The 24,584-nt window shown below is 43.4% G+C and overlaps 2 protein-coding genes across 3 annotated transcripts; one reads left to right on the top strand and one right to left on the bottom strand.

The window, feature by feature from the left end:
- Positions 1–279: 279 nt before the first annotated feature.
- On the top strand, positions 280–1,695 carry LOC308326446 (E3 ubiquitin-protein ligase TRIM35-like; the record flags this gene model as incomplete). The annotated part of the gene is made up of 1 exon (XM_080779332.1): positions 280–1,695. The coding sequence occupies one exon, from the start codon at positions 280–282 to the stop codon at positions 1,693–1,695; it is 1,416 nt and encodes a 471-aa protein (XP_080635458.1).
- Positions 1,696–4,624: 2,929 nt separating this feature from the next.
- On the bottom strand, positions 4,625–24,584 carry acad9 (acyl-CoA dehydrogenase family, member 9). Of its 2 annotated transcripts, XM_080774765.1 has the most exons (18): positions 24,316–24,584; positions 21,996–22,089; positions 20,737–20,838; positions 19,475–19,581; positions 18,918–19,018; positions 18,141–18,219; positions 17,559–17,733; positions 15,987–16,060; positions 15,524–15,599; positions 14,634–14,704; positions 13,391–13,510; positions 12,069–12,197; positions 10,831–10,910; positions 9,832–9,961; positions 8,746–8,823; positions 7,826–7,954; positions 6,673–6,745; positions 4,625–5,670 (listed from the first exon to the last, which is right to left on the bottom strand). In XM_080774765.1, exons 1-18 carry the CDS (start codon positions 24,475–24,477, stop codon positions 5,570–5,572), a joined length of 1,881 nt encoding a protein of 626 aa, XP_080630891.1. In that variant the 5' UTR covers positions 24,478–24,584; the 3' UTR covers positions 4,625–5,569. The 2 variants fall into 2 exon arrangements, with proteins under 2 accessions (XP_080630891.1, XP_080630892.1); XM_080774766.1 differs by lacking the exons at positions 20,737–20,838; positions 21,996–22,089; positions 24,316–24,584 and adding an exon at positions 20,387–20,422.

The following is a 24,584-nucleotide window of genomic DNA, read 5'->3' as shown; positions in this document are numbered from 1 at the left end:
CATATGTTGTCATTTAGTCCCTATTAGCGTACTAAATGACAACATATGACATCATAGCAATACAAAATAATACTGACCCAATTTGAACCATCTGTCATCTGAGCTTTAGATTTGAACAAGAACCAGGATTCCCAGTGACAGTAAACTCCAGTAATAGGGAGTGACTGGCTGATCTTCTGAGCAGTGAATTTAATATTAATAATAATACTACATTATATTTATATTGCACATTACATTTGAAACACATCTCAAAGTGTGAATTTGTAGCGTTTCACTCAAATGGCTTCCCAGTCGACCTTTTCCGAGGACGATTTTTCCTGTCCCGTGTGCCATGACATATTTAAACACCCGGTTGTCCTTCCCTGTAGCCACAGCTTGTGCAAAGCCTGCCTGCAGGAATGGTGGATGCGGAGTGCAACAAAGCAATGTCCAATCTGTAAGAAACTATCTTCAGTCAACGATCCGCCGTGTAACCTGGCTCTGAAGAACCTGTGTGAGAGCTTCTCGGAGACGCAGCGCCAGAAAGAGTTGAATGGCTCAGAGGTTTTCTGCAGTCTTCACACCGAGAAGGAGATGCTCAAACTCTTCTGTCTGGAGGATCAACAACTGGTGTGCGTTTTGTGTCGCGATTCCAAAAAGCACTCCAATCACACCTTCAGGCGCATCAATGAAGTCGCCCTGGATCACAAGGAGAACGTCCAGAAATCACTGAAGACTTTGCAGAAGAAACTGAAGGTCTTTAATCATGTCAAAACAAACTGTGACCAAGCAGCAGAACACATTAGGTTCCAGACCTTAAAAACAGAGGGGAAGATCAAGGAACAGTTCAAGAAGCTTCATCGGTTTCTACAAGAGGAAGAGGAGGCTAGGATCGCCGCACTGAGGGAGGAAGAGAAGCAGAAGATTCAGATGACGAAGGAGAAGATTGAGGGTCTGAACAGAGAGATATCAACTCTTTCAAACACAATCAGAGCCGTGGAGGAGGAGCTGAGAACCGAACACGTCCCGTTCCTGCAGAACTACAAGTCCACAGTGGAAAGAGTCCAGTTCACACTGGAGGACCCACAGCTGGACGCGGGAGCACTGATAGACGAGGCCAAACACCTGGGCAACCTGGCCTTCAGAGTCTGGGACAAGATGAAGGACATCGTCTCCTACACTCCCGTCATTCTGGACCCCAACACCGCCTATCCGGATCTCGTCATGTCCGACGATCTGACCAGCGTGAGACGTGGAGAGGAGCGGTCGCTTCCGTGCAACCCGGAGAGGTTTCACTGCCACTGCCGCGTCCTGGGTTCCGAGGGCCTCAACTCGGGGACTCACAGCTGGGACGTTGAAGTCGGGGAGAACAGATACTGGTCGGTAGGCATGCTGACGGAAAGGAAAGGCGACAAAAACGGACAATTCTGGGCCATGACGTCATACGACGGTGAATACACAGCGTGCTGCTCCCCAGGGCCCACCACCGATCTGTCAGTGAAGCAGAAGCTGTGCAGGATCAGAGTCCAGCTGGACTGGAACAGAGGAAAGCTGTCCTTCTCCGAGCCCGACACCAACACACACATACACACCTTCGCGCACGCTTTCGCTGAGCCGCTCTTTCCGTACTTCAATAATACCTACTCTCTGCCTCTGAAGATTTTACCAAGGAAGTTCACTGTGATCAAAGATCAGGAACACACATCTGGTTCTTAAGAGGGGGGAATGTCTGCATTTTTATAGAACCCATGGGTGACGAGACAGGCAAATGGGTAAAGTGGAGCAAAGTCAAAGGAGAGTCTGTTGAATCATTCCAAATCATTCAGGGCGGCGGTGGCTCAGGGGTAGAGTGGCTGGATGGTAACCGTAAGGTTGCCAGTTCGAACCCGGGCTCCCACAGAGTTGCTGTCGAAGTGTCCTTGAGCAAGACACTGAACCCCTAATTGCTCCTGATGTGGGTTGGTGCTTGGTTGGTACCTTGCATGGTTCCCGCCACCATCAGTGTATGAATGTGTGTGTGAATGGGTGAATGTAATGCAAAATCTATGTAAAGCGCCTTGGATAAAGGTGCTATATATAAATGCACCATTTACCATTTTTAACGTCCAAACGGCCCACTGGTATATACCGTTAAGAGTGGATAGGATAGTAGTGACCGAGGCAGCCATGTCCAGCCATGGCTTAATCTGAGGACATCAATGTCAGGGACGTACAGTACGTGGTGGCAGAGATCCTGAAGATCCAGAAGCTCAGCTGCGTTGCTCAGCTCCATCTGGACAAGAACGTGTAGCAGAGTGGCTCAGAGCCTCAGCCCGATGGCCTGAAAAGAAAGTCTCACCCGAGCCATAGGTAAATGGTAAATGGTAAATGGTGCATTTATATAGCCCCTTTATCCAAGGCGCTTTACATAGATTGTGCATTACATTCACCCATTCACACACCGATGGCAGCGGAAACCATGCAAGGCACCAACCAGCACATCGGGAGCAATTAGGGGTTCAGTGTCTTGCTCAAGGACACTTCGACAGTAACTCTGGGGGAGCCCGGGTTCGAACTGGCAACCTTGCGGTTCCCATCCAGGCACTCTTACCCTGAGCCACCTCCGCCCCTGGTAATTAAGGTTAGGTAATTAAGCTTAGGTAATTAAGCCTTTGGCTTATAGTGGTTAAGACGTTGGCTTTCCACATGGGAGACCTGGCCGGGCCGGGCACGAATCCTGGGCGTTACGAATGCACTCAATAATGACCTAAGACAGGATCTCCATCCAGTCCGGTGAGGAGCTCTATGAAAAGCACCTGAAGAAGGTTAACACGGAGGGGAAGGACAGGTTGAAGGTTACGGAAACTAAAAACAGCACCCCATGCGACGTCATGTGGAAGCCAACTATGGACTTGTAATGTTTGTTTAGAGTACGAGGTTTATTTAAAGAAGTGACGCGTCACTCACTCCACACGAGTGTGATTCATCTTTTCTTTTTTTGCCAGAATAAATACCAAAACTAGTGGTGGCTAAAATCAACCACAACTAACTCACCACTTCAGCCGACAAGAGAAGGATCATGCTAGCAAGATGAACTCCCAGCAGCTTATATCAGCAACACTCCACATGCTATAATCGGTGGGTTTTAGAAGCTTGGAGATCTGCCGTGGCCCCCAATCCATATCAGATCTGTCGAAGGGATAAAATAAAACGCTTTTGAGTCCTCATTTTCCATTGTGCTCGTTCTGCTATACGTTTCAAAATGGCTCTGACTAAAAAACCAACCCATGACTCACCGGCTCTTACTTATACTGCCTTTTATGCTGTTCTGGCATGTAGGGCAGCAACAAAGGATCTCCACCACTTCTAGCACCGGATCTGAGCGAGGCTAAAAGACAACACGAACGCGAGTTTGTCAACAGCTAAGAAAGAGTCCATTTGACAGGGTGTGATACAACAAAGGAAGGCGTGTCATGTTCTGCAGCATCTGACTGCCAGGAGCATCCTGGAACCTGACTGCACTCAAAACAGTGTACATGAGTCAGCGAGGACAAGTGGAGAACACAGAGGTGTGCCGTTCCAGATTCAAGATGCAGTTCCAAGACTGGAAAAGGAACGAGCTAAAGTGATTGGTATAGGACATGTATTTGGTTACATAATGTATCCGGTTATCCTATTAAGATGTATTGATAGTTTCAACTTTCAAGTATAAAGATCGACAGGGAAGAGGGAGAGAGAGAGAGACGGGGACAGGCATGCACCAAAGGTCGTCATGAACGGGACTCGAACAGGCGACGTGCTGTCAGGCCAGAGCCTATGAGGCATGTGACTGGACCACTTTGTCAGCGGGCGCCCTGTATATATATATATAAAAAAAAAAGATCCAAATCCAATCTCTCACTTGGAGGAGAGGCTCAGTGACTTACAAAGGGACAGTCCAGTCAGCACATTTAAGGCCTTTGATCACCCTCGCTGGCCCAAATGGGATGGGTCGGACGCCAGTGCCTGTGGTGGATTCAGGGAGCAAGGTCGGGAGGATTTGAGGGCACTGACTAACCACTTTAGTGTCCTCCTGAGTCGAGAAGATGTGATGTAAGGCCAGAGAGGACATCAACTTCCTTGACTACAAGGTCTTTGCCCAGCGGAGAGCAGCAGTTCCAATGGGGGGAAATGTTCTTAAATATTCTGCCGTCAGGTATTTGTCCTCCTACCTTTGCTGCTGTAAACCTTAAAACAAATGTGATCATTTTGTGTGTCATTCTCTACTGTCTTCGTTACAAATCCTATCTTTTCAGAGGAGAAATGTGAACGGTTCAAAGGTTTGGTGACTCATGAGGGTGTACTACTGTACTGTACTGTACTGAGGGCCCACAGTTTGATGCTGGTTCTATCTACTGAAGGCCCACCGTTTGATGATGGTTCTTTCTACTGAGGGCCCACAGTTTGATGATGGTTCTTTCTACTGAGGGCCCACCGTTTGATGCTGGTTCCTTCTACTGAGGGCCCACCGTTTGAAGACTTCAATGCAGGATCTGGATGGTGCAGCCAAAGGAAGAGGCGCCCAGGATGCAACCCCTGGGAGTCGAGGCATGAGACAGAAGATGATTTAACAATGAACAGACTGGGACATGTTGCAGATATAAATGACTCACTCTGGAGTCACAACTTATCACAATTTATTTTATTTTTTAAATGTACCGAAGGACTCAAAAAGTTAATGTCATAAGCCCTGACATACCTATGGAAATAAATAAGTATTGAAGGAGCGATACACGTCTTCCTCACAGCTTGTTCAGGTCTGGACCGGTACTGCCACACTGTGGCGGTACACTGTAATGACACCCAGTGTTACAGTACATTTAACTCAGTGTTTCAGAGTCCTTACCGTTCCATTTGTACAATCGGACTTAAACAGACACACAATTGTTGCAGTTTGAAGATAAGTAGCACTTCAGTTCACACATCATGGCAATTATAAGAAAATAAGTCCCACTATTATACAACATTTATTATTTATATCGGGACTATTATTAATGCCATTATCAAAGTACATCTTAGACGTTAACTTATAAATCTGCATGTACATTAGTTACAGTTAAGCTTTACAACGGTCAGAGTCAAGGCCAACCATGGCGATTCTCAATGCACGGCCACAGGCAAGCATGGAGTGCTAACTTGAACCGCCGTCTCTGCCAAAGAAAAGGGACACTTGTCAAGGTTGAACTAATACTCCAGTTGGACACATGGACAGTGGGGGGGGGGGGGGGATGTCCAGTCCACTGAAGCAGTGGTTCCCAAAGAGGGGTTCCGGGGACCCCCAGGGGTCCTTCAGGGAGTGTCCTCAGGTAAATGAAAGTTTGGAAACCAAATGGACCCCTTATGGGTCCGTAACTCTGATATTGTAACAAATGGAACCAAATTTGGTTTAATTTGTACACTCTCAGAGTTAAATTGATTTTTACAAGATACATTGGGGTCCCAGAGATAGAAATGGGCATAAGTTGGGTGTCCGTAGCCTAATGCACGTCAACCTGGGAGGACAGCCACAGATCAGTATGTTCTCTCCAGCAGATGTGGGTTCAGAATGTTTTCTCCAGAGGATGGGAGCCGATCAGAACGTCCTCTCCAGGGGATGGGAGCAGATGTAGGCTCTCTTTTCGAGCACCGCCTCTGCGATCTTTTTGATGTTGGCATCGTTGTTCTCTGGAGAATCTGGAACCAGCAGGACATCATTACATTACAAAGTATGCCAGACCTTCAGTACTTTGAGATGCTGTCAATGCACTGAATGGATCATTTTCACATTTAAATCAGACAATCCATTGGTCTAAGGAGGTGAGATACTAACAGACCTCTGGCAGGTGTTTTGTCGTTATTCTGTGGGTTGATGGAGACTACTTTTTGTGGCCGCAAACGTATAGTTTTTTACTCTAAAGCAGACCTGGGCATTACACGACCCGGGGTCCAAATAAGGCCCTTTGGCTGACTCTGACCGGTCCGTCAAAAAGGTAAAGGTTACTTGGAAATTAGAAAATAAGACATATACTTTCTAATTTGACCTTATGTGTGGACTGCATTACTTTTATTTTGAAGCCCGTTTATTCACGTCATACGCGCAATATTTGACAACCTGTTACCTTCCTTATCACTCCTCAAAAATGTCCACTCATGCCAAAAAAAAGAAAGGTTGATGCTGAATGCAGAGGTTTCAACAAAACATGGACTACGTTTTTATTTACTGAAGTCAGAGGTAATAATAATAATAATAATAATATACTCTTACCAGTGTGTCAAAACAATGCCATTTACTCTTTTTTTATATATACAGTATAAATACAATTTATATTGTGCAGAATTGAATTCAGCCTTTTGGCTCAGACCCGCCACAATATTTTCCGTTTCTCAATAATTCCCCACCCCTGGTCTAGAGCGAACTTGAACCACGAGAGGCATCGCCGAGTGAGCTAAAGTGGTTAACCCATTTTGGGTGGGAACCCCTTTTGGTGTTAGCATTATGCTATGCTTTAGCTATTTTTGAAAAATCAAAGAACAACTGACAGTTTTCTGAAAAAGCTTTTCTTTTTTTAGCTTTTTCAGAAAACTGTCAGGATGTAGAAGACATTTTTAGAATCTGATCTCAGGTCAGAATGGGTTAACTAAAATGAAGCTAGCATTGGCCGACCAGGTGAGTGCTTGTCTTCACGTTGTACTCACGCTTCTGTAACTGAGTCATCAGGTAGTTGTTCTTGAAGAACACCTCACTGCAAAATGAATTAGCAAGCAGCACCTGGACAATTGGAGGGAGAGAGAGAGAGAAAAAAGTAAGTTAAAACGTATCTATTGCTCTAGATAAGAACTTCTGCTAATTGCCTCCATCGTAAAAGAGTTGAATTTAATCCTGATATGACATAATGACATGATAATGATATACAGTAATTAATTGTTTGGGTGAATTACTCAACGATTAAAATCTACGCGATCAGCAGCTCACAAGCAACACATTGTTAAAACACAAACACCACATCTTTCCGACCGTATTTAAGTTACTCAATATTCTTGAGTATCTCTTTTCATGCAGTCCCCTGAGCTCTACAGTAGAACGTTGAGGTGTTTTTGGGCTAGTTCTCAAAAAGGAGCACCTGGAGGTGTTGCACGGCGGGGCGGACGTCTACTGTACCACAGCGACGATCTGCCGCGCATAACATCTATTTTCACCATGCATGTGCACTTCATACACACCAGTTATAACGTATGTGCACCCCTGGCCCTGAGTATGTTCACCAGAACGAGCTGTACTCTGGTACCAGTCTGCTGTGAGACCAGTGTACAGTGTGTGTGTGTGTACACTGTACACACTCAGAGTTAAATAGATTTTACAAGATACATTGGGGTCCCAGAGATAGAAATGGACACTGTAGTGTACACCTACCTTTTACCAACTACCTTTTTTCACTAACGAAAACTAAATGGAAACTAAGCTATGATGACTAAAACTAAGACTAAATATACTGACAATTTTGTCAACAAATAAAAACTAGACTAAAATGTTAGGAAGGGACTCTAGTGGACAAGAGATCCAGTGCAAGTCATTTTTACACTTGTTTGCATGTGAAATATGTAAAATCTGCCATTACGACGGCATCAAGGGCAGGCCCGTCAAAATGCATTTTAGACGACTAAATCAACTGTAGATTTAGTCGACTGAAACTAGACTAACACTAAAACATTCCGGGTGACTAAAATGTGACAAAAAACTAAATTAACACTATTCCAAAGACTATGACTAAAACTAAAATAGAAACTTGCTGCCAAAAACAACACTGGTGTGTGTGTGTGTGTGTGTGTGTGTGTGTGCGTGCGTGCGTACCTCATGGTCGTGGTTCTTCAGTCCTATGCTAATGGATCTGGTGGCTCGGGACAGGACCGCCGTCATGGCGTACAGGTGGATGAGAACGTCCGCCACTCGCTTCAGCACCAGCTGCTCGTCTACGATGGTCTGAACAGAACACCACGGGAGTTAGGAGGGAATCGTCAACCCATTTAGACCTGAGGACGATTCTACAAACGTCTTCTAAATCCTGACAGTTTTCTGAAAAACCCTATTATATTATATGTTTCTATTAGTCATTCTCAAAAAATTTCATGTCAAGGACCCCCAACAATAAATCTGAAAATATTATGTTCCAGGGACTTCCCAGAAGCAAATATTTGAGTTAAAAAACGTTTACTCTGAAAGAATATATTCACAATTTGCTCCACATTTTCAAGACTTTTAAAAAAATAGCAGATTTACAAGCTCGTAGTGCGGCACTCGGTGCCGCGCTATGAGCTTGTATATCTGCTATTTTTCAACAGCTAAAGTACAACAGAATGCTTAAAACACCAAAAGGGGTTCCCGTTCTGAATGGGTCAAATGTGTAATCGTGACAGCCCTGATACTAATACTGTAGATCCCATAGCCTGCAGCCACAGATTTCATAGCAGCCTGTGGCTAAAATGATAATAATAAACTCAAGTTTGGACAAAGAGAAACATCTGCTTCCTTTCTCCATGCTAATGTCAATGTGATCAATGCACATGTGAAAGTTCAGATCAACGGCTCAACCCACTGCGGAGGGGAGAAAAATAATGGATGAGCACAGAATTAGAAGAACGTTTCTTTCTTCTAATGGATTTGATTTCAGAACCTATGCACAGGAACTGGAATGTTACGCAGCCTTTTCAACCCCTTCCGTCCATAGTCAGTAAATACATTGTGAGAAGTGAAACACAATGAAAGAATCCCACCTTTCCATATCGGTAGAGCAGGCTCTCTGTGGTCGAGCCAAAAAAGGCCACGTTCTGTTCCAACTTCTTTGCGCTGTCCTGAAAAACAAACGTAAGATATGACACAAAAAAACGCACATCTTACTTGAGTAGAAACAATTAATAGACAGGATACCATTGATTGATATGGTTGACTGTACGCCATTTTCTTTTCAGATGTTTTCCATGAGCTTTCTATCATCTTATTATATAGTGTGCACTAGTGTCACTGAGCAGTATGGGTGGGAGGGTTAAGGGATTTCTTTCTCTTTTTTTTTGTCTTGTTTTCTTTTTGTCTTTAATTTTGTTTCATAAAGATAAAATAAAAATATGTATTTCATATCATAATGTTTAACAATTTATAATCTGTTCAATAAAAACATATTTGAAAAAACGAAAAAAAAAAAAAACGCACATGGTCTCTGTCGGGCGGACATGACCTCATTGTGTCCAAACCGGTTACTTTTCAGGATTATAAACAAAATCAAAACAGATCTACAAGCTCAGAACGTGGCACTTGTGAATCTGCTACCTTTGATGCTTTGTGTGTGTGACGCTGTAGTATGAACAAGTAGGGCATTCATTTACATCTAGTGTATAAATATATAATATAATATAGTATAGTATGTATAGTTGACATAGCTACTCCACTATTACGTTCTTAGTTTATACACGATTCATGATAACTACTTTTTATATATGTGATGTATGACATGGTTTTGTTTTTGCTTAAATGTAAGTCGCTCTGGATCAAGAGCGTCTGCTAAATGCCTAAATTGTAAATTGTTTACGAAAAAAAAAAACCCAACAAAAAGTAAGAATTTGGAGACAAGGTTTTGACTGACAGCTACAATATCAGAAAGGTGGGGACCCTGCATGCACTGCTCTACAGTCTACACTTCACTTCATATATGGAGTAATGCATATATAATAACTATATAAGTAACGAATGTGTTCGAATAACATCCCATAGCTGGGGGGTACAATCATATTGGTACATAGCAGAGGAATAATACAATAAGGCTCTACAGCACCCAGACAGACGTCAGACAGAGATGGGTGTCTTACTGCCAAGCTGGGATGCACCACTCCATCGTTCCCCGTCAGACCCAGATCCACAGTGCCGGATCCAATGGATTGCTTCAGCTTCTTCCCCAGGATGCTCAGAACAACGCCGATGTTGCCTTTCTTCATTTCCCTAAGAGGAAACGCCACATGTAAAATATCAGTCTGAAGCTACAATGGAACATCCTTATGTTTAAACTGACAATGTAAATAAAAATTGTCATAATATTGCACACCTATACGTACAGTGACAGGTGCGTAGGAAAGAAGATCTAAAAGGTAGAAGTGCGTGCCAGACACCGTCTTCACTTAAACATTTTAATTACATTTTATACAAAACAATGTTTCAGTCCAACTGACAGGCAAAGTCAGTCTGACCGAGAACTATAATATAAGCTTTTGTAAGTGGAAGTGTGCAGGACTTATACCTTTAACCCTCTAAGACCCAGCGTTGCTTTTTAGCAACAATTTTATTTTAATTAATTACTAATTATTTTTTTATTTTTCTGTTCTTTTTTCACCTAAACGTCATCAGTGATGTTCATTGCAATGCCATTTCAATGCCATTAGTCATGATATTTGCATATAAACACCCCCCACAGAGGCTGAAATTCACACAAATAAAAAATGTCTGGACTCTGTGCAATTTTGAACATTTTTTAACCTAAGACTTTTGACCTTTACCCTAATAAAAGTAGGTAAAATAATTGTAATATATGTTTTTTTGTGATCATTAGAATGTCTAGAACATGTTTTATTCATTATTGTGAAAGATATCCCCCAAATGTAAATTATTCATTTATTAGATTATTATATAATTATTATACATTTTTCATCAAACTTTATTTTTTTAACATGTTTTTTAGTCTTAGTCCTAGTAGTACAAAGTAGTAGTAAGGTTGAAATCTATTTTTTGCAAGTAGAAATTAATGCGGGTGTTAGAGGGTTAAAATAAAAACTCTGTTTTGTTTAGTTAATTAACTGATTACTTTATTTACTCACTTGATTTTCCCCGTTAGGATCTTGCCAGCGTACTGCATTCCAGTCAGAGCGATGTACATGCGGAGGATCTCATTGGTCCCCTGTAGACGAGCAATATTCAATTAAGGGTCTCATTGGTCCCCTGTAGACGAGCAACATTACATTAAGGATCTCATTGGTCCCCTGTAGACGAGCAACATTACATTAAGGGTCTCATTGGTCCCCTGTAGACGAGCAACATTACATTAAGGATCTCATTGGTCCCCTGTAGACGAGCAACATTACATTAAGGATCTCATTGGTCCCCTGTAGACGAGCAACATTACATTAAGGGTCTCATTGGTCCCCTGTAGACGAGCAACATTAAATTAAGGATCTCATTGGTCCCCTGTAGACGAGCAACATTAAATTAAGGGTCTCATTGGTCCCCTGTAGACGAGCAACATTAAATTAAGGGTCTCATTGGTCCCCTGTAGACGAGCAACATTAAATTAAGGGTCTCATTGGTCCCCTGTAGACCAGCAACATTAAATTAAGGGTCTCATTGGTCCCCTGTAGACGAGCAACATTCAATTAAGGCTCTCATTGGTCCCCTGTAGACGAGCAACATTCAATGCCCATCACATGACCTGCTCTGCATGTTATATTCTGGTGACAATGTGCATGTTTACACATTGTGACGTAACGGCCAGGGTGACCTAGCTCTCCTTGCGACTCTTTGGGCAATTTTTCTATTCCGCCTGTAGTGCAGCCTCTCGACTTTAGTGGGGATTATTTTATATTCTGGCCAAAAATGTATCTTGGACGGAAGGTGTGTGTGTGTGTGTGTGTGTGGGGGGGGGGGGGGCGGGGGGGTTCCCACCCCAGAGAATAGGCTTTCAACACCGTAAAACCGTCTTCGATTTGGTGAGTAGCGAGACTAATGCCCAAAGAGTCACAAAGGAGAGAACTCCTCCTAACGCTATATGGACCAGAGCTACGGGCGACGAAGGTTTATTTCTCACATTACATTTATCATTTATACCTCAAGTATAAATATGAAGTGCGCCAGGAACACAGTGAGGGTGCAGCTAGAGAATATCTAGATCTCCTTCAAAGTTCAAGGTTTCTATATTTTGTCTCCCAAGGGACTCGGGAGAAATTTGTCTTGAACTGTATGCTGCACCCGCCCTGCAGCATACAGATACAATACAAGACAACAAAGGCACACAGTGACCCGTACAACATTAAAAACCTTCACTCTTGTGTTGTGACGGTACCTCAAAGATGAGCAGGATGCGGCAGTCCCGGAGGTACCTCTCGTACGGATAGTTCTTGGTGTAGCCCAAACCGCCCAGGATCTGCAGGGCCTCACTGCAGCAGATCCAGCCTCCCTCTGAGCTGAACACCTGCAGAAACATCTCAATATATTAATTAAAAGGAGGATCTGCAGGGCCTCACTGCAGCAGATCCAGCCTCCCTCTGAGCTGAACACCTGCAGACACATCTCAATATATTAATTAAAAGGAGGATCTGCAGGGCCTCACTGCAGCAGATCCAGCCTCCCTCTGAGCTGAACACCTGCAGACACATCTCAATATATTAATTAAAAGGAGGATCTGCAGGGCCTCACTGCAGCAGATCCAGCCTCCCTCTGAGCTGAACGCCTGCAGAAACATTTCAACATATTAATTAAAAGGAGGATCTGCAGGGTCTCACTGCAGCAGATCGAGCCTCCCTCTGAGCTGAACACCTGCAGAAACATCTCAATATATTTAAAAGGAGGATCTGCAGGGCCTCACTGCAGCAGATCCAGCCTCCCTCTGAGCTGAACACCTGCAGAAACATCTCAATATATTAATTAAAAGGAGGATCTGCAGGGCCTCACTGCAGCAGATCCAGCCTCGCTCTGAGCTGAACGCCTGCAGAAACATTTGAATATATTCAAATAGGTATAGATCTCTATCAATTCAGTAACAGTTGTGCTAGTCAAGTAAGTAAGTTATTGATTTGATCTGGTTTAACACTTTTACGTGTCCACATAAAGTTGGTCAATACATGATCATTAAACATAAAGGGATCTATTTTCGTCCATGCTAAACTATTTTAACTATTCAAAAATGTTTTTCCAAAATAGTAAAAAAGGCAAAGAAGTTTAGAGTTAAGGGGTTAAGCACGCCCAAAATATGCCTTCCCACTTTCTCCCGCAGTAGCTCAATTTGAGATGAACCAGCTGTCCTACACTGTTAATGGCCTACCGTCTAATTGATGAACCAGCTGTCCTACACTGTTAATGGCCTACCGTCTAATTGCCAATTATGGACTGGATGCCACGGACGACAAGACGTGCTCCCTTGGGAATTAAAAAAGAATAAAAATAATATATATTTTATATTCTCTTTTTTTTAATCCATATTTAGAAAATTCCTCTAATCTGGTGTACAGGTGATGACATTACACATTACATGCATAATGGAATTACAAATTCTTTCTCTCTTTATATAATGGGAGAATTGGCACTCAAAGCCTAAACTAGTGGTGACCACCAGGTGGCGCTGACGGTTGTTTATGTTTATGCAGGGTGTTCAGCGGGTGTTCTGACCTTGACCATGGCAGCTTCCAGAGAGCAGTCAGGAACACCTGGTCGGTCCATCATGCCTGCTGTCATGTACGCCATGCTCTCCATCACAAAGGCGTTCTGGGCCATGATGGCAAACTTCTCCTGCAACACGCACACACGCACACACAGAGACGAAATGTTTTTATAATCGTCATTTGAATGCCTGATCTGCATGTGTACAAGAGGACACAGTGAGGATAAAAGAACGTTCAGACTTGGACGGTTAGAGCGGCGTGATTACATACAAAGTCACTGGACAGACGAGAACTGCGCGACCTGGCGCGGTAAAAAAGGGGACGATTTGAACCGAGGCGAATATATATATATATTCAGGTCTAATTCCTCATGCGGGCTGGAGCCCCAACGCCCCCACGGAGTCTATGTCACTGCACACACACACACACACACACACACACACACACACACACACACACACACACACACACACACACACACACACACACACACACACACACACACACACACACACACACACACACACACACACACACACCACATCATTGCAAACTCCAACTAATTTCTACGATGAGTATCTCTTTAACCACTATAGCAAAAATCCAGAACAATTGTACCAAGCTCAGAACGAACCACAGTTGTTGTTGTCATTTTCTGCAAAGACATTTGGTGTGTAGAGGAAAAACAATATAGCACATACAGTACAGCAGGGCCTGGAGGACCCCAGGTAATAATACTGTGGTTACATCATGCCCACGTTACGCCAAAGCTCCAACTACTACTGTGTTGCATTGCGTTCGGACGGTGTCAACAAATGAACCAGGCGAATGGGGACAAAATGCAACGCAGTGCAATGCAGCGTCAGCAGTGGAGGTGGAGCACCCTTCATGGGTTAAAAAGGGAACATTCAATGGGTTGACACTGACGCGACGCCCAATGGCTGCAGTGGAGCTTGGCTGTTAACCCATTCTGACCTGAGATCAGATTCATACGAGGTTTTTCACTGGACACACACTGGTCTGATTAACCCATTCTGACCTGAGATCAGATTCTAAAAATGTCAGTCGTTCTTCGATTTTTCAAAAATAGCAGACCTACAAGCTCGTAGCGCGCCACTCGGTGGCGCGCTATGAGCTTGTAGATCTGCTATTTTTCAATAGATAAAGCATAACATGATGCTAACACCAACACGGGTTCCCGGTCAGAATGGGTTAATCCTTTGTGGATGAAATAGACATTATAAACGTACCTGAATCAAACCGAACTCACTGAGTTTCTTGTTGAACTGCTTCCTGGTTCCGGCATATTCAGCAGTGAGCTCTGCGAAGAGACACGGTTTCATCAGGACAAAGAAATCACATTTAAAAAACACTCACTTTACATTATTCCCATTAAAACCGGGAAAGCATCCGTGTAACCACTTTAACCATCAGTTTATACTGTGGCTATTCAAAAATAGAAGATCTACAACTACAAGCTCATCATGAAGTGACACGATATTATCTTATGGATCAGCCATTCTTTTTAAAATCGAGAAAATCTTTTGAGTGTTATTCAATATTCTTTTCAAGCCAACATTGTTAAGTCAAATCCTTGATACCGGGGGTCTCTGGAACAAAATATATTGAGATGGGTGTCGGTGGCCAAATACATATAACTTTGGGGGGGGGGAGTCCTATTAGAAACATATGTTTATGTTTTTCCTTTCAGAAAACTGGATGTAGAAATCTAGCCTGGTAGAACCACTCCCCCTGCTGGACAACATTTGCATTCTGCCAGCTGGGTGAGTCTGGGATCTCTCAGACAGAGACGATGTACTCCGGTAGAATTCTGGCCGGAGCGATACGCGGCTGTATGGGGCCGCTAGAGGCGGGATCAACGCGAGACTTATGACATATTGAAGCTGTGCCACAGAGCAATAGTAAACACAACCTAACAAGACTACAACTCAAAATTATTATGGAGATATCAGATGCTGATACCCTGCTTCCGGGTTCATCGTTTCTGCCTGAGAGATCCCAGATCCAGGCAGGAGGAGGGAACTTGTGAACTCAGTACTGCCGCAATCTGGCGGAGTCAGGTTAGTAGAAATCGGCCTCAGGTCTTAAAAGGGTTAATGAATGAAACCATGACGTTTACCTATGAGTTTCTTGATCATTCCTGCCCCAGCACTGCCCATGCTGAACCTCCCAGAGTTCAGGATGTTCATGGCGACCTGGCAACAACAAAATAATTATTAGCGTAAATGTTAATGTTCATTAACATTGTCCAGATCTCACACGTGTTCTCATATGTGTTGGCGTTCCTTTAACCCATTCTGTACGGGAACCCGTTTTGGTGTCGGCATCATGTCATGCTTTAGCTATTGAAAAATAGCAGATCTACAAGCTCATAGCGCGCCACCGAGTGGCGCGCTACGAGCTTGTAGGTCTGCTATTTTTGAGAAATCGAAGAACGACTGACATTTTTAGAATCTGATCTCAGGTCAGAATGGGTTAATCAGACCAGTGTGTGTCCAGTGGAAACCTCGTATGAATCTGATCTCAGGTCAGAATGGGTTAATGTGTGTATTGTATTATCATCATAGGAGACCGACAGTTACCTTGAATCCACCACCAACTTCTCCAATGACATTCTCCACTGGCACCGGCACGTTGTCATAGGTTACTTCACACGCTGAACAACGAAAGAAAAAACAAAACGTTGTCAAGCATAAAATCAACTCTATAGTGTTAGTGTAGGTCTACCAATTCATACACAGAGAACACACAGAAAAACATTATACTCAGGGAGGGCCATTAACACCAACTACTATAACTAAACTCCTAAAAAAAAGCGTTTGGAAAATTCATTTCGGTCGATTATTTCTCAGTAAAAAAAAGCAAGACTCTTGCACACCTAAAGGCACACTACACTGTCTTCAAATGCAGTTGAAAAGGTTTTAACCCATTCTGACCTGAGATCAGATTCATACGAGGTTTCCACTGGACACACCCTGGTCTGATTAACCCATTCTGACCTGAGATCAGATTCTAAAAATGTCAGTCGTTCTTTCGATTTTTCAAAAATAGCAGACCTACAAGCTCGTAGCGCGCCACTCGGTGGCGCGCTATGAGCTTGTAGATCTGCTATTTTTCAATAGCTAAAGCACGACACGATGCGAACACCAAAACGGGTTCCCGTTCAGAATGGGTTAAATGGGAAATCACAATGTTTACACCTTCATCAGGCTAACTTCATGAAAGATAGTTTTTCCTTTTTCAGGTTGATTATTTCTCCCCTTCAATAATAATAATACCAATTTGAATTTTATACGGATGGAAAACCTGATTGGTCACCTTTACAACAAGGTACAACTCATAAGGATCATGCATTCGTGGAATGAGTAGCGCCCCCCCGAAAAAGTTGCCAAAATCCGTGCCAGGACAGGCAGTCAAGACTCCAACAATCCCCACTAGCCAGGTACCATTATTAGGAACTTGCATGCCTATGCATTAGATGAGATGAACTCTAGATTTAGCATTTTAGGAGAAGTTTTATACTGTTCTTATCCTATAATGTTCTTATCCTAACTTTTTTTAATGACATGAATTCTTCTAGTTTTAGGATTAATTTATTTAGATTAGATTATTGTTTTATTTGTATATATATATTTTTTTTTTGGGGGGGACGGGGATAATAAAACCTCTCATTCTTTTATCTTTTATTCTGAAGCTGCTTGAGGAAGAAAGGAAGGAAAGACGAATAAAGCAGTCTTGAATAAAGTAAACTTTTACTAAACTGCCCATAGATCCGAAGTCCCATTAGTCCGAACATGCATTAACCCATTCTGACCTGAGATCAGATTCATACGAGGTTTCCACTGAACACACACTGGTCTGATTAACCCATTCTGACCTGAGATCAGATTAAAAAAATGTCAGTCGCTCTTCGATTTTTCTAAAATAGCAGACCTACAAGCTCATAGCGCGCCACTCGGTGGCGCGCTATGAGCTTGTAGATCTGCTATTTTTCAATAGCTAAAGCATAACATGATGCTAACACCAAAATGGGTGCCCGGTCAGAATGGGTTAAGGTTGGCGAACATGCACTGCTCCCGTGCTTGCGGTTATGTTTAGGTTAGGGTTAGAGACGGGGTTTACAGTAGTAGCTACAGTAGTAGTAATGTACTGACTGTTGGACCCTCGGATGCCCAGCTTGTCCTCGGGCTTGCCACTGATGATGCCGCCGAACGCCCGCTCCACGATGAAGGCCGAGATCTTGTCCTTCTTCACGCCGTCCTTGTCGACCACCTCCGTCCGCGCAAACACCGTCATGATGTCCGCCATGCCACCGTTGGAGATCCAGATCTGAGCGGCACGAATAGACAATTCAATAATTGTTTATTAAAACAAATCCAAAAAAATAATAACACGAAGAGAAGAGAATAGAGGAGGAGACACAAAGTCCAAATGTAAGCGTAACTAAAGTGCATAATATGTAATTAATGTTCGCAATAATAGAATGCATGCTTTTTAACTAATTTCATACTAAATTAAGTGTAATAGCTTGTTAGTTAACTCTGTTAACGAGCTCTTTGATGGGTGATCTGGTCCGCAGTAACAGTACCGTTACTGTAATTTATGAATGGCTTGAAAACAAAAATGAAAACAACGTATGCATGCATATACATGTATTTAATTTCTTGCATTGATTTCTTTTTCTGGAGAAACCCAGATGGCCCCAAAGCAGACGGTGGTGAAACGGTGAGTGTCACCTTGGAACCGTTGAGCACGTAGTGAGTCCCGTCCTCTGACAACGTGGCACGGGTCTGGATAGAGGCAGCATCACTTCCACTGAAATCACAATCATTGATTATTAATAACAATGAGAAAATAAGTAACAGTCATTGGGCTGTATTTTGCGTGTCTTAAGTACCAGGTCTTATTCCCTAACTTGAGTAAACTAAAGACCTGGAGGCGTTATCAATGCTCTTTGGCCACTCCTCAGAATAGCCAAATGGCATTGATCAAGCCTCCAGGTCTTTAGTTTACTCAAGTTAGGGAATAAGACCTGGTACTTTAGACATGCAAAATACAGCCCATTGTGTGTTATACAAGCAATGCAGACAAAGGTTCCAGCACCAGGTTCTAGATCAGCGGTCTTTAGCTGAGAGAGAGTTGAAGCCGCCCAGGAGTAGGACCCTCACTGCATATTGTATAAACTTGTGCTCTTTGCCTGAAATTACTGAAGATCTACAAGCTCTACAAGAAGCTCACAACGCTTCGCAGCGCAAGCCGTTATCGGCTATTGTCGGCGAGGTGCAGCTGCGGGTTAAAAATCACCCGTGGCTTCCTGTGAGGTCAGGTTTTGGGGAGGGTGTCTGACTCATGGTGTGTCTGACTGCTAACAAAACACATGCTCCCTTCAGCAGGGGGGTCTGGGGACCCCCTAGGGGTCCTCAGAGTTACGACTGTAGTAACTCTGAGGACCCCCAGGGGTCCCCGGACCCCCTGCTGAAGACCCCACCTGTTCTAGGATGCTCGTTTATTACCTTCCCGGTTCAGTCAGGCAGAAGGCTGCCACGTGCTCTCCAGAGGCCAGTTTGGGAAGATACTTCTGCTTCTGTTCCTCACTGCCAGCTATCAGAATGCCCTGGAAGGAACGCACATCGTTACGCACAACCCACGCTGGACCAGACCTACGCTGCAGAGTGCAACACCAAAGGGGGTTCCCGCCCAGAATGGGTAACTTAAAACCGATGGCAGTAGCAAACATTTAGCTGTATACATTTTGCGCCGGCTATGTTGTTGTGTTGGTTATCTGTAATCAACCAAGCTGCAGATTCTGAACTGTTATTTCTTATAATGAAGATGTATTTGTATCCCTGGCATAAAAGGGGGAAATAATAACACACAAAAAGAAACTAAACAAATATTGGTTCCAGTATCGGCTATCGGATAGATTATTATTTTCGAGGGCCATGAATGTCCATATATTTCTTATAAAGCGTCCCCAAGGACCCCTGGGGGTCCTGAACTGAAGGAGAGCAGGTTTACAGTGTCCCCCAAGGACCCCTGGGGGTCCTGAACTGAAGGGAAGCAGGTTTACCTTCAGACCGATGGCTTGGTGAGCAGCCAGAGTGACAGCGATAGAGCCATCCAACGACGTGATCTCTCCTAACCGGGCATACATGGTGTTGGACAGACCAAGACCCCCTGAAAAGCAAACAAACAAAACCTGTTATCCTGACATTGATGTCAGGCTTTGAAATAAATACATGGGAGTATAAAGCCTGAATTATACTTTGTTGCACATGCCGCTGTCGCGTTGTGAGCTTTTGTAGATTTTCGGCAAAGACATTTAACAGAAAACACACTAGCATGAAGCTCTGAGGCACCGTATAGGGTTTTAACCTTTTGTAAATGAATGCCATAGTTGATCACACTACAGTGTCTCACAAAAGCATCAAAAGCAGCAGATCTACAAACTTTGTGTCGCATTTTAGAGCTTGTAGATCTGTAATCTGCAACTTTTGACGTTTTTGAATCATGAAAAGTAACTTTTTTTACATGGTTTCCACCTGACAGACGATATGCTATAGATTAGAACAAGGGTAGGCAACCTTTGGCAACGGTGCCAACATTGGCACAAAGGAGGGTGATCACTGGCATCAGTGTAGTCAAATGAAGTCCCTCACATTTGTATGTAAATTACATCATGCACACAATTCTACATTCATTAAAACTCTGAATTCTGAACTCTGACTGGGGACGGAGTCTAGGATATATTTAGCTCTAGGGAATAAATTACATTCGTGGACAATCAAAATATTTTGAAATGTTTTATGTGGTGTCATTAACATTTATGCTGAACATGGCACAATGACCATCAAGAAAATAAAACAGGGGATTTAATTTACAAAAAGGTTTGCAGAGACGCCTGCTATAGAAAACTTAGGTCAGAAAGAATCAACTTAAATCGTCCTCAGGTCTAAATGGTTTGAGCGGTGCCAGATCTCACCGTACTCCTCTGGGACCTGGATGCCAAACAGGCCCAGCTCCTTATCTTACCGTACTCCTCTGGGACCTGGATGCCAAACAGGCCCAGCTCCTTATCTTACCGTACTCCTCTGGGACCTGGATGCCAAACAGGCCCAGGTCCTTATCTTACCGTACTCCTCTGGGACCTGGATGCCAAACAGGCCCAGCTCCTTATCTTACCGTACTCCTCTGGGACCTGGATGCCAAACAGGCCCAGCTCCTTATCTTACCGTACTCCTCTGGGACCTGGATGCCAAACAGGCCCAGCTCCTTATCTTACCGTACTCCTCTGGGACCTGGATGCCAAACAGGCCCAGCTCCTTATCTTACCGTACTCCTCTGGGACCTGGATGCCAAACAGGCCCAGCTCCTTCAAGCCGTTCAGGGTCTCTGGAGGGATCTTAGCTTCAGCGTCGATCCTCGCCGAGTCCACTGGAACAAACAAAACGACACATGTCACATCATCAGCTGGTGTGTTTGTCGACCACTGGTCCATGGACCACTACTGAGCGCAATTACAACTGGTTCATGGGAAAATGTTTTAAACATTTTAAAACTAGTCCATAAGCGTGCAGGGATATGACATACCCAATCCCTACCTCTCCCTCTCTCCCCCCCCCCTCTATCTACCACATAATTATGTAACAGGTCATCTTTGAGCAGGCCACCATTGGACAGGTTAAGAAAATTGCGTGCAAATACAATAGGTACAAGCATTCCTTTGTCCCTCTGTCAATCACACTCCTCAACAGAGTCCTTGCAGAGGGCAGACAGGGAAGGGGTCGAAGGTTATGAGGTGATGTTCTTTTTTTTGCACTAGGTATGTTGGTGTGTGTTTTTTTAATGTTGTACGGGTCACTGTGTGCCTTTGTTGTCTTGTATTGTGTATTGTATTGTATTGTATTGTATCTGTATGCTGCAGGGAGGGTCCTTGGGGTCCAAGAAAAAAATCTTCCTCTGGAGACAAAATAAAGAAACCTCGACCTTGAGGTGTCCCCTGTGGCACACCCGTTATACGATGCTCAGCCGATCGCAGTGCAGAAGGACACACTTTCCAGCCAATCACAGTACGCAATATCTGCAGGCACATTCCGTCTACACATTTCGTCCTCAAATGTTGAGGATGCAATATCTAAAATGATTAGTTTCGGATTTGTTTTCTTTGTTAAATGCATTAAACAAAATGCAGTTTAATTAGTATCCTTCCGTCCATCAAATTGAACCCAGCCTGTTACGGGAACTCCTTTTGGTGTTTTAACTAAGCATTATGTTATACATTAGCTATTGAAATGTATGTAGCAGATCTACAAGCTCATAGCGCTACGAGCTTGTAGGCCTTGTGGTTAGAGTGTCTGCCCTGAAACTGGGAGGTCGGGGTTCTATCCCCGGCTGGGTTATACATTAGCTATTGAAAAATAGCAGATCTACAAGCTCATAGTGCGCCACCGAGTGGCGCTTGTAGGTCTGCCATTTTAGAAAAATCGTGAAAATGCGGCATAAATCTTTGAATATATATTCTTTCTTAATTGGGTTAAGAACATAGAAATCTAAGGATGGATGGATGGATGGATGGAGGTCTTCTCTCTCACCCTGCTCATTGAAGAACTTCTCCACCGGGGCCACAAACATGTTGATCTCCTCCAACTCCTCAGCAGATATCTCCGGGTAGGGAAAGACCTCTTCCTGGAGGAGGACAATCACATTGTATAAAAAGGGACATTTTACCGCTGGAAGAAACTACAGACACTCAATGTTTAGTAGTATTAAACCGTAGCACAATTTGAAACTTGCACCCTTGCCTATAGCCAGCTCAGTGGCCTTGTGGTTACAGTGTCCGCCCTGAGACTTGGGAGGTCGGGGTTCAATCCCCGGCCGGGTCATACGAAAGACTCTTAAAAATGGGACACAATGCCTCCCTGCTTGACACTCAGCACCAAGGGTTGGATTGGGGGGGTAAGTCCCTGCGACATACTAGCGTCATGTCCAGGGGGTGTACTTGTACATCAAGCTGCCTCACGCTACAGAAACAGGAGATAGGCTCCTGCCCTATGGGCCTCATGGCTCGGCAAGGCTACTACTACTTTACCCTAAAATGTAGTCCCGTCCCCCCCCCCCCCCCCTACATTGTCATGAAGATGACACCATGACTAAAATATCTAAAACCACATATACACACATGAAAATAAGATCTGATTGCAAAGAAGGTGAAGTGGCCCTTTATCTCACACACACACACACACACACACACACACACACAGTACCATTTTGAGAACATATAATGCCAGTGACAATATCGTTCTGCACAAAATGAATGAATTAAATACATACAGTATGGCCACATAATGCTCTACTCTCCCACCCTGTGTGTATGTGCGTCTCCGTCTGTCTGTCAGTCAGTCAGTCAATCTCAGTGAAAGTGTCCTAGTGGACACTGTGGTTAATCCAGTTTGGATCATCAAACTTAACACCTGTCTGAGTTTGGGTTAATGTCATGTATTCATTTAATTATTTTCCGCAAATCCATCAACGGTCAAAGTTACAGCGCAAGGTGACAGTTTCACCCCATGTTCATACATGTATACATGTAATGGGGTGTGGTTTAATTTGCTATTGTGTCAGCTCACAGTCATGTCAAAACCGGTGCAGCAGGACATGGATACATACTGTATGTATGTGAGGAATTCACTGCAGATGTCTACTAGATTTTTTTTAGATTAGATTAGATGGTTTTCAATCCTTTTCATATCAAGGCCCATTGTGGATTCAGCATTTGAGCCAAGGACCACCATTTGATGAGATTTAGCCTTGCAGACCCAAAACATAGAATATTTTGTCGAGGGTAAACGTCGATAATTTTTCAATTGTTCTATACATTATCTAATTGTGTAGACTTCTTAAGTTGTAAATTAAGCAGGCCGATGTTTAACAATAATCTAACTCTTGAGAGTGTACAATGAACATTGTGTGTACATTTCTCCCCCAGTGCATTGTTATGCCAATTGATTCCTCCACACACTGTAGGCTACATGTGTGTGTTGCGTTGTGCGTACCACTGCTGTTGTGTCAAACTGACTCACCTGCCAGTGATCGAGGAGCCCTTCATCTGTATTATAATATGTACGTTGAGTTAGTTCTTGACTCTACTCTCACCTGGATCTACTGTTACAACTAATGCCATTATACCTTCATCTGTGTTTGTTTACGCATCAACAACGTGTTGCTCTCATGACACAGCATGTGTAACATCTCCTCGAGGCTCAAGTACACTTCTAAATTTAGTTGACCTCCTACAGACAGTCATTTTAATTCACCACACCTCTATCTCATCATAATGGCAGTGCACTTCGTCGTTGTTGTTCAATGTTGTGTCAGGCAAAAAATAGGCGTAGGATTTTCCACAACAATGTAAAGTACCATATAGGCTACTGTAGGTCAGGATCTAAATATTAGAAGATTGTGTCTACTCGTGAGACATTTATCCTTCAACTTTCTAGCCGTTTATATGTGATGAAAATGATTGTACCACACTTGGGAGCAAATCCATTTCATACAAAAAATGCTATGATATAGCCTACTGGACAGAATACATATATTCACTAAACAAGTCTTATTAGTGCTTTTTCTGGTTAATCTTAGCATATTTTGTATTGACCTGTACTTCCGTTGAACCGTATCCATTCTGCAAACTGTTATAATACAATGTTCAATCAATGAATCAGAGTACAGTAACAACGGAAACAAAGATATGCCATGAACAAACACAGACAGTGAAGGTTCCCAGTTTTCTAGCACTAAAACATGACAGTTTCCCAGCCAACAACAGCGACAAACATATCAAAATGTATATGTAATGCTAATTCATATCATATCATAATAACACATCATAATAATAATAATAGTAGTGCTCACCTTGTTGAGTTTCCCCAGGAACAGATCTTTAGCATAGGCTAAATGTCTGCTTGAGGATCTAAACGTCCTCCTGTGCTGCAGGTCTGCAGTCCCGGTGTGTTTCACATGACAGCTCAACGTTCTCAGACGTCTACACACCAACACCACTCTGTTCATATGCATTATTATTATTATTATTAATTATTATTATTACCCTGACTGACCTGATATCAACTCCACCGCCTGACTGACTGTCTGGCGCACTGACTGACTGACTGGGGACCTTTCGC

This window comes from Protomyctophum bolini (assembly GCF_963924005.1).
Source record: "Protomyctophum bolini genome assembly, chromosome: 2".
NCBI lineage: Eukaryota > Metazoa > Chordata > Actinopteri > Myctophiformes > Myctophidae > Protomyctophum > Protomyctophum bolini.
Note: the sequence above shows the minus strand (reverse complement) of the source record. Positions and strands in the feature narration are given on the sequence as shown.

Coding starts and splice junctions, on each gene's coding strand:
- acad9 (XM_080774765.1), bottom strand. CDS start 24,477: ATGCATATGAACAGAGTGGTGTTGGTGTGTAGACGTCTGAGAACGTTG. Junction 13,511..14,633: donor GTGAGTTCGGTTTGATTCAG/GTACGTTTATAA, acceptor TGCGTGTTGCAG/GAGAAGTTTGCCATCATGGC. Junction 9,962..10,830: donor ATCCTAACGGGGAAAATCAA/GTGAGTAAATAA, acceptor GTTTCCTCTTAG/GGAAATGAAGAAAGGCAACA.